Raw genomic sequence first — 9,557 nt, 5'->3', positions numbered from 1 at the left:
GGAGAATTCCCAGGATCACGTTTCTGGAGCTGTGTGGAGGTCACCCGTTTTTTTATTTATTAGGGCTCAGTGTCTTTGGCCCTGAATATTATTTTTTAGTCTCATTTCCCTGCCTACTCAGGTCCCCGAGTACAACGGGGTCGCCCTGCCCTCGCTTCAGGGGCAACTTTGGCTATTGGGCCTCCAAAGAACCTTACATGTGTTGGGAAAGAGATGGAGGGAATTCTTTTTGGTATTTAAGGAGGAGAAAACCATGTCTGTGTTGAAAATGACTGGCTAGTCGGGCAAAGCCGCCTTGAAGTTTCAAACCCCAGAAGGGAATCTCTTCCAAACGGCCTCCATACCTGGCTTGGATGGCCCAAGCACACAATCACACGCAGAGGCGTGCGCACACACAGTGGGCATCCTGAGAGAGAGAAGAAGGAAAATAAATTCGGTTAAACGCTGTGAATGTGCCTCTCCCGCCTCCTCAATATTTAACCCTTTTCACGTAACTAAAAGCTCTTAATTTGGTTGCCGTTCCCGAGTGAGCAGGTTGCCGCAGGCGTAAGAACGGAGGTGGCGACTGAGATTCTCTGCTTTGGGGGGAACTCGGCATTGATTGGAAGGCCGCCTCTCGCCTCCTCTGGAGACCGTTAGGGGGCAGCCGCGTCTTGTGGTCTCCGTCTGCCAGTTTCTCTCGGTGCAGAGCAAAGCAAAGCAACGCTGGCCAGCCGGTTTAAGTCCTCCGCCCCGCCTCACCCACCGCATGGCACCTGTTGCCAAGTAAACAGAATTCCCTTGGTGCACCTGCACGGTGCCAGTGGTGGTCCCAGGGCCTCCCGCACACCAAGCCTTGGGGCTGCAGCCGGCTGAGAGGCCGCGAATACCCTCATTGTCCCTTTGAATGGACACGAACCGGCTGTCGTTAAAGTGGCATTTGGTTGCTCCCAGCTGATCAGTCAGGATCCACACCCAAGAATTGGGGTGCCTGGCTTAAAAGGAGAGAGGGACCAGGGCTGGCAGGATAGCCTCTCCCGATGTTTGAGGGGCTGCCCCAAGGGAGACAGGTGGGGTCCCACCTATTCTCCAGAGCCCCAGAAGGCAGGACAAGAAGCGACTCCTGGAAGGAAGGGGGATTCCCGAGAGGGAAACTGCTTGGCCTCCAGAGGTCCCCCCTCCCTCGCGGAGGGTCTCCCTGCTCCAGCCCCCCCAGGGTCTCCTTTCTCTTCCATCAGAGAAGTCTTGCGTGGTCTTGCAAAGGACCCTTATTCAGGACGGCCGCAGCATCCTGGAGTCACGTCCTCCCCTTCAGTGACCCTCTGACAAGCAAAGTCAAGGGGAGGGGAAGCCGGATTCACTTAACGGCAGTGTGGCTCACAGAACAACCGCAGCCATTCACAGAGAAAATGGGGGCCTCCGTTCACTTTGTGGCCGGCCCCCCCCCCACCCGGGGTCCCAGGGCAGGCGCGGTGCGCAAACCTGGCAAAGGCCCCTGGGAAGCCAGGCAGGAGGGGCTGCGCTCCCCCGCGTGTCTTTTCCCCTCCGTCAGTCTGCCTGCCTGCCTGCCTGCCTGCCTGGTTGGGCTTGTGGGCGGCCGGGACCGGCAGCCAAGCCTGCTCGGGGCGTCCATCCTCCTCCGGTCCTTCGCTCGCTCGCTCGCTCTCGCCCGGGATCTGGGGAAGGCGCGGGGGAGGCACGGCTCGGCCCGCTCCTCCTCCGCTCGGCCCACGCGTGGGAAGCGCCTCCCGGGCGACTGAGCGGAGGGCGAGGGAGGCTCAGTCCGGGCGGCTGCCGCCCTCCTTCCCCTCCGCAAACCGTCGCTGAGCGAGGAGCGCTGCTTCTGCCGGCGGCGGCGGCGGCATCTGCGCTCCGCTCGGCCCGGGCAGCCGCCGCCGCGATGTCGGAGGTGCAGCTGAGTCCCCGCGGGGAGGCGGGCGAGGGGCCGCCGCTGGGCTTCGCCTGCCGCCTGCAGGACACCAGCGGCTTCGGGGGCGCCGGCAAGCGGCCCCCCAAACTGGCCCAGATCGGACGCAGCAAGTGCGGTAAGAGGGGCGGGGAGGGGAGGGGGAGACGGGCCCCACGGAGAGCCCCTCTGCAACCTTGCCAGCAGGGCGGGGGGGGGTCTTGCACACACACACACACACACACACACACCGCCCAACGCAGCCTGAGGGCGCAAAGCCCATCATCCCCTCCTCCTCCTCCTCCTCTTCCTCCGGCCTGGGGATGAGGGCGTTTGGGGTCTGCACAGGTCGAGTTTCCAGTCGGAAGCGGGACTCTCCTGGGTGGGTGGGGGTTGAGTCGTGGGGGGGGGAATAAAGCGCCCGCTTTATTCGCCCCCCTCCCTTGACGAAGGGGTCCACGGGCAGCCCTTCGGAAGGGCGGGTGGGAAGGAAGGTTGGGGAAAGGGGTGCTGCCCCTGGGGGTGGGCATATGGCGCTCCCCCTAGGACTCGTTGCCCACCCTAAGCCCTCTGGAGGAGGAAGGGATCCAAGGAGGACCTCTGGCGGACAGTCTCCAAGGGCGGGCAGATGGGTCCAAGCCAAGATGGAGCAGAGCTACTCCGCCCTTCCCAAGACGGGGCAAGGGCGGTCACAAACTTTGGAGGCCGGTGTGTTAGGGGAGGGACACAACAACACAAGGGTGTTTGGGCTGCTGTTTATCTGGTTGTGTCCTCCATTTGTGGCTGTCTGGTGAGCCCGGAGAGAAACCAATGGGGAGGAGTCTGGGTCAACCCAGCATTGACCCCAAGGATCAAAAACAGCTGCAGCCTTTGAGACAGAATTTTGTGTTAGCAAACAACAACAAAAGTGTGTGTATACTCCCATAAGTGTGTGTCTAGTCTTTGTTCCATCCATTTATGCAGAGCCAGCCTTTAATTGGGGGGCTACACAAACATCCTTCTTGTTCTAGTTTCAGAAAACTCTTCTGGTGCCACTGAGTCGGTCTTGTGATCCTGCTTGTTGTCTGTGTGTGTGTGTGTGTGTGTGTGTGTGTGTGTGTTTGTATGTTCTTCATTTTTGTTAATCTTGAAGATGCCTGTTTAAGAATCTGAAAGGAATCTTATCAAATTCTTGACCGTGCTATCATCTGCTTCTCAAAATAGCACCAAACTTACCTGGTTTTGTACACAAACCGATGTTTCTTGAATAACAGGATTGTGTTGTGTACCAGGTGTATCTATGTGTGTGCAACGCATGCATCTCATCCCCTTGTGTACTACAGAGAGAAAAGTGGCTTATAGAGAAACCCCTCTTAAGCTGGACTCCCACAACCCATCAGGCCAGCTCCTGCGGGGTGGGTAGTTGGGTCTCCCAACTCCGTCTTCACAAATTGTGTGAACCAACCCGTCTGCTTTCTTGCTTAGCCTGAGCAGTGAACCCCGGATAGCCCTCAAATTACGTCCATAGTTAAGCACGGCGGTTGCAAAGCAAAGGCCACCTGAAAGAACACCACCACCAAAGAAAGAAAACAGTTGAGGTGTTTACTCATCTTCCTTTCCTTTTTTTTCTCCTGCCTCCAGTTGTCATTGAGGATGATCGAATTGATGACGTACTGAAAAGCATTTCAGAAAAGCCCCCTCCGGGGGGTGTCTAAATATATATATATATCTATATATATATATTCATGTCTCGTCCAGAGACAATAAGTAAAAAAAATGAGGGGAACAAAAATAATTCACCTTTCAACATGAGAACGGACAAAATCATTCATTTTTTAAAAAAAATGAAGAAAGGATGAACTTTTTGGGGGCGAAAGAGGCAGAAAGCGATGGCGATTTTTGGACTTCTTCAGTGCCACATTGGGATCCAACTGGAGATGCCTTTTAAGGAGCTGCGGAAAGGCTGAACTGGAGCCTTTTATTCCTCCAGGAAGTACAGTTTTTCAAGTTGGACTTTTAAAAAGTCTTCTGAAAAGAGAAATAATTGGGGTGGTGGGCAGAGAGGGTCTCGGAGTTCTGGGTTTACATGATGACACCTTGCAAAAAATATTCCATCAGTTTGCACGTAACATGGTCTATACTTTATATATATATTTTTTTTTTCTTGGATTTTGCGAAGGTAAAAGAGGGACAAAAGGATAGTTTATAATCACAACACACAAACCAACACACACTGTATGTGATTCTGCTTACTTTTTGAAGTCTCTGGAATGTAAGGAACTTTTTAAAGAGAAAGTTTGAACCAGGAGTAAGGTTATCCTTATTTCCCCAAAATTGGCTTATAATTCTAGTGTTTGACATTTGGGGCAATGCTCAGTCACTCAGGTGCAAATAGAGAAATGTAATTTTATATGGTAAATGGAAGACATGTTTTTTAAAAGTACTTGCATGCTTTTTTAAAAATGTTCCCTAGCAAACGAAAGCTTGTGTCGAATCAATATTTGCTTTTTCTCTTTGTTACCGTGCAATGAAATAAACAAATAAAACGTGTGCATACACAAGCTGTAATCCTGTCAGGAGAGTGCCAAATATTTTTTTCCAAAATGCAAAATATTTACTTCTCTGTTTCCTCTGTAGGGGTTTTGTGTCTAATGCGAAGTTGCTTTTTTGTACTTAAGGAATTCTTGCCTCTCTAAGGACTTTTTTTTACCGAACTGGTTGATCTGCACATAAAGAATTTTCTCTCAATGCCGGCCTTACTTTTGGGTTTAGTTCTCCTTTGTACTGATTCTGACCATTTTGAAAACAACTGCATGACACACATAGAATTCAAAAGGGCTGCCTTGCTTGCCATCTGTTTATCCTTCTCTTGGGCTGCATTTTGCAATGATGTCCTCAAAGATGGTTTGGTCTTTTCCTACAAGTTTTGTGTATCTTGCACAAGAGTGTTTCTGCAATGGGTAATAAATTATGATGACTTCATTGGTGGTTTCTGATCGTGTTTCTCGTATAATCCCCGCCTCTGTTTCGCCTTGCCTGGACTGCCGGGAGCTGCACTGGCAGCTGTGTCATTTTTGCCATGGATGGTAAGTGAACCACTGCAGTTGTTAAGTGAACCATATGGACGTTAAGTGAACCTGTCCGGATATTTTTCCTTAGTTCTAGGTTGGTCCTCTCCTCGATTGTTTTCCACCCGCTGCTTCTTGTCTTGCCTTCTGGGGCTTTGGAGAATAGCTTGACTCCCTCTTCTTTGGGGCAGCCCCTCAAATACTGGAAGGCTGCTATCCTGCCCCCCCCCCCCCCGGTCCTCCTTTTCAGATGGAAACTCATCAAGGAGAGAAGCAACCTAGAAGTTAGGAGAAATTTCCTGACAGTGAGAACAATTAACCCGTGGAACAGAAGTTGTGAATTCTCCATCCCTGGAGGCTTTCAAGAAGACATTGGACAACCCTTTGTCTGAAATGGGATAGTGTTTCCTGCCAGAACAGGGGGTTGGACTAGAAGACCTCCAAGGTCCCTTCCCACTCTTCTTGTTCTGCATCCCAACCAGCCATTAAGCATTCCAAGGAAGCTGGTCTTGAGGACGCCATCATTATTCATGAATGGCTTTTCCAGCAGCTCGCTTGAAAGACGTGGATCGCTGAGCGTCTGATGGCTGCTCTCCTCCTCCCAAACTGCATCCTGAAAGGACCTAAAGCTCCCTTCTCATTTGCCCGGCGATGCGCAGAGAAGCCGCCTATTATTCATGCACCGAGAGGGCCAGGCTACAAAAGGCCTCTCAACGCATCCTTTGTGGACGCCGCCGGACGGAGGGGGACGTGCCTCTGGCTCGTGTCCAGTGCATCGTGGCTGCACCCTGCAGGCTCATCCAGCCCTCCAGTGAAAGACCAAGGAAAGGGGGGCGCACATGATAGCCTCTTCCAATATCTGAGCGGCTGCCACAGAGACGGGAGGGGTTCCCGTCTCCAGAGCCCCCAAAGGCGGGAGAAGCAGCAACAGACGGAAACTAATCCAGAGAGAAACAACCTGGAAGTAAGGGAAAAAACCCAGGGGAACTGCTCCCCTCCAAGGTTGCTCCATCACGGTGAGAAGAGAGTGAGCAGCCACTTGTCTGGAACGGTCTAGGCTGGGGTCTCCTGCTTGACCAGGGGGTTGGACTAGTTGACCTCCCAGGTCCCTTCCAACTCTGTGATTCTATTCTAAGGACCTCCGTGTTGGGAGGACAAAGGGGGTCCCTTTTGGGCAGGGCCTGCCTTCACCCACCGCCTCCACCGGATGGTTTCCACCTTTCCTTGGGAAGCGCCGCTTTTGTCCTCCGGGGGGCCTCCTGCTTGGAAGGCCAGGGGGCAGCCGGGCTCTGGGTTGCTACGGGCAGGGAAGCCGGCCACGGAGACCGCGGGAGCCTCCCCCGGGGAAAGAGAAAGGAAGAAGCGACCTCGGGGTCCTGCAGCCTCGGCCAAAGCTGGGCTGGCTGCTCCGTTGTCATAGCAACCGCAGCTCCCCAACCCCGGGCTTGCCTGTCCTGAGGGCGGCTGCTAGGCAAAGGGTTCCATGGGAAGGCAGGGCTGGAAGGGACCCCCGAGGTCTTCTACTCCAACCCCCTGCCCAATCAAATGGCTGTCCCGTCTTTTCTACAAAGTCTCGGCTTTGTTCCACTTGCTTTTCACCCAGACTCGCAGCAGTTCCCAAGGAAAGAACTAAATCCAGATTTTTCCTTTGCTGTCTCAGTTCTGCCCAGCTCTGCTGCATCCCTCAGCAGTAAGAGAGGGGTCTGCTCGGGTAAAAGCCCCTAAAATGCGTCCAACGAGGCACCTCGATGGGCCAAGAGCATCCTCCGGGGCTCCTAGAGGTGGCCTTCCAAAGGCAACGGGGTGGCCTGGTCCAGCCATCGTCAGCCTAGGGATGCTGGATTTCAAGAGTGAACTTCGGAATGAGATTGGGAATTCCTGGAGAGAATTTTGCACACTCTGAACGCGCAAATCTTCCTCCCTGGTTTCAGAAGGTCTTGATGGTGCTATGCGAGGAAGGCCTTGAGGTACAGGGTGGAAATGGAATCGAGATCCTTGGTCCAAATTTGAAACCAAAGGCTGCCTCAAGTGCCAAAGGAGCCACGTCGGACGTGTAGCTTCTCAGAGCCTGATCCCCACAGCTCAGCCACACCTGAAAAAACAGAAACAACTTGGATTAACTTCTTCAGCACCGATTGCACTTGCCGGTTGTCATGGAAACAAGGGCATCTCTGTTGGGCGATGGGAACTTGGGGGGAAGGAAAACAGGAGTTAGGAGATCAGATTGCATCGTTCCTCACAGACCAGTCTTCTGCACAACTCTTGCGACCTCAGAGGCAGAAAGTTCCCAGTTCAGGGACCGATTCAAAAATCCACAGAGGATTTGGGACGTTTCCCAAATAAAGAAGGCTCAAGGTCAATCCCCATCATCTCCCAAATCGGGTGGGAAAGGGGATTGTGGCCCTTGGTGAGATCCGGGGTGGAAGCCCTGGATCCGATCCGATCCAATCCAGCGTTTAGTGCAGTCACAGGCCAACATGCAAAAGTCCAAAGGCAACTTCAGGGGGCCCTTATTTTGAGGAGTTCCCCAAAATTCTGCCCCCCCCTTCTCCCTCTCCCTTCTTGGCCAACGTCTAACAGCCTTATTCATTAATTGAGAGTTTATAGGGGTTTGCTTTGGAATTTTGTTTCCATAAGCCCTGAGTTGGGCAGCCATAAACATTTTCTAAATAAATAAAATAGAAACTTTGAAAAGCAACTGCAAAAAAGAATTTCTTAATGCCTTTTTTTAACTGCCTTGAGGTGTGTGTGTGTGTGTGGGTGGGTGGGTGTGTGCACGCGCACGCAGTTACTGACCTGTGGCATGTGGATCTCCCTGTTTATTAGCAAAACCTTCCAGAGAAAGCAACCATTTTTAGAATCTCATCCAAGGAAAGTGTTTTCTTTCGCTTAGTTTTGACAACAGGCAACGGGTCGATGAGGAAGTTAAGAAGTGACTGGACCACCAGTTGTCCAGAATGACATAGGGTCTGCTTGAACAGGGGGTAGACTAGAAGACCTCCAAGGTCCCTTCCAGCTCTGTTATTCTGCTTATAGTGAGTTCTTAAGGTGGGTGAAAGGTTTCTCTTTTCACCTGGGCTGAGCTGCTGTTTCTAAGCTCTTGATTCTTTCTTTCTCTCTTCTCCTTCCCCATGCTCTCTCTCTCTCTCTCTCTCTCTCTCTCTGACCGATTAAAAGACCTTTGGGGAGACCTGGCCTGTTGCTGTGCCCACTCCTAACCCTAGCGTGTTCTGCTCCAGTTTCAGCCAGTGTGCAATTCTTGAGAAAGCCACAGAGAGGAGCCAGGACGTTACCCAGCTGAGTTAAAAACAGGTCAGTGTGTTGTCTTGCAAAGTGGGGTCTCTTAGGCATGTTCCTTGCACAGTTGGAGCTTCGACACACACACGCAAAACAAAGACACACAGGTTAATTATTCACAACTGCTCTCTCTGAGCTGATTTTTCTCACTCAAATGAAGCGAAGCCTGAACTATATTCATATATTTTCATAAGCAATTCCCTCCCCTGCCCTGCCCAAGTAGGACATGTTAAATCAGGTCAGCATTTTACGGTGAAATAGTTATGAAACCGGGGTGGGGAGGGGGGAATTGAGGGCGGGGGAAGAGAGTGGGAATTATTTGCGAAATGCCTGGTTCCTCCAGAGCAAATAGCCGAGGCAGCCTAAGTCGGCTCAATTGGTGCGCATAAAGCTGTGATGTGCTTAAGCACACTTCGCTAAGTAAACCGCCATTGAATGGAATCACACCAGACATTCCACCAGGGGCCTTGGTTTGTTTGAAGCTGGAATGGTCATCAGTGTGGAAAATGGTCCTAAGTCACTTTTTAAAGTATGGTTGTAACTTTGAACGGTCACTAAATCAACTGTTGTAAGTTGAGGACTCCTCGTACATTGTACATCATGATGGATCTAAAACGCGTCACCCACAGGGCCGACCTTATTTTACAACCTTTTTTGTAGCTGTCGTAAGTGGACGAGTACCGGTAAGTTGAAAGTTCCTCGACCCACAATGGTTAACCCAAGTGCTTGTGCTGTTGTGCAAAGGTTAACAACACAAGGCTCCACACACAAACACACAAACACACCCGCAGGGCTCTGTGATGTTGTGAGTTATTTTCTTACTTGGAGCCCCTGTGTTTCTTCCTCTGCTCATCATGGTTTTTTAAACGCAGCCCCCCTGGTGGCACCGTGGTCCACCGCCCGTCCCACTCACCATCTGCGGCCTCGCTGACACGTTGGCTGCTTCTCCCCCAGGCCCCGTTTGCAGCAGCGCGTCTCGGGGGGGGGCACTGAACCCCACTCCCCCGCTCCTACGCCTGCCGCCAAGCGACCCTTAAAAGGAGGACAGGAATGATCCGATCGTCCTCAGGTTCAGTTGCCAGGTGAAGTCGAGCAGGACACGCAGGTGTGTCGGGGTGCACAGAGAAGCGCGTTAGATAGCTGCATCGGGGCTAGTTTTGTTGGGCGTTGGTAAGGAATGCCGCACTTTCCAGCTCTCATTGTTGGCAGAAAAGGTTTCCTAGGGTGCCTAAATTTTTCCAAGCCTTATGGAGCTTCTCTGCAGCTGGCTTTGTAGATGGAAAAGAGGGACGTTCTCCTCCTCCTGCTCTCTGCAAACCTTTCTAGCA

At 52.2% G+C, this 9,557-nt stretch overlaps 1 protein-coding gene across 1 annotated transcript; it reads left to right on the top strand.

Annotated features, from left to right (window-relative positions):
• Positions 1 to 1,622: 1,622 nt before the first annotated feature.
• CAMK2N1 (calcium/calmodulin dependent protein kinase II inhibitor 1) lies at positions 1,623 to 4,846 on the top strand. Its single transcript, XM_026720856.2, has 2 exons — positions 1,623 to 2,024; positions 3,506 to 4,846. The coding sequence occupies exons 1-2, from the start codon at positions 1,880 to 1,882 to the stop codon at positions 3,577 to 3,579; spliced, it is 219 nt and encodes a 72-aa protein (XP_026576641.2). The 5' UTR covers positions 1,623 to 1,879; the 3' UTR covers positions 3,580 to 4,846.
• The last annotated feature ends 4,711 nt before the right edge of the window (positions 4,847 to 9,557 follow it).

Source organism: Pseudonaja textilis, chromosome 18 (assembly GCF_049901715.1).
Source record: "Pseudonaja textilis isolate UNSWEBS1 chromosome 18, rPseTex1.2, whole genome shotgun sequence".
Taxonomy (NCBI): domain Eukaryota; kingdom Metazoa; phylum Chordata; class Lepidosauria; order Squamata; family Elapidae; genus Pseudonaja; species Pseudonaja textilis.
This window is presented reverse-complemented; position numbering and strand designations above follow the sequence as displayed.

Excerpts from the sequence above, each read along its gene's own strand:
- CAMK2N1 (XM_026720856.2), top strand. The coding sequence starts at position 1,880 with ATGTCGGAGGTGCAGCTGAGTCCCCGCGGGGAGGCGGGCGAGGGGCCG. Across the intron at positions 2,025-3,505 it reads GATCGGACGCAGCAAGTGCG|TTGTCATTGAGGATGATCGA; the intron begins GTAAGAGGGGCG and ends TCCTGCCTCCAG.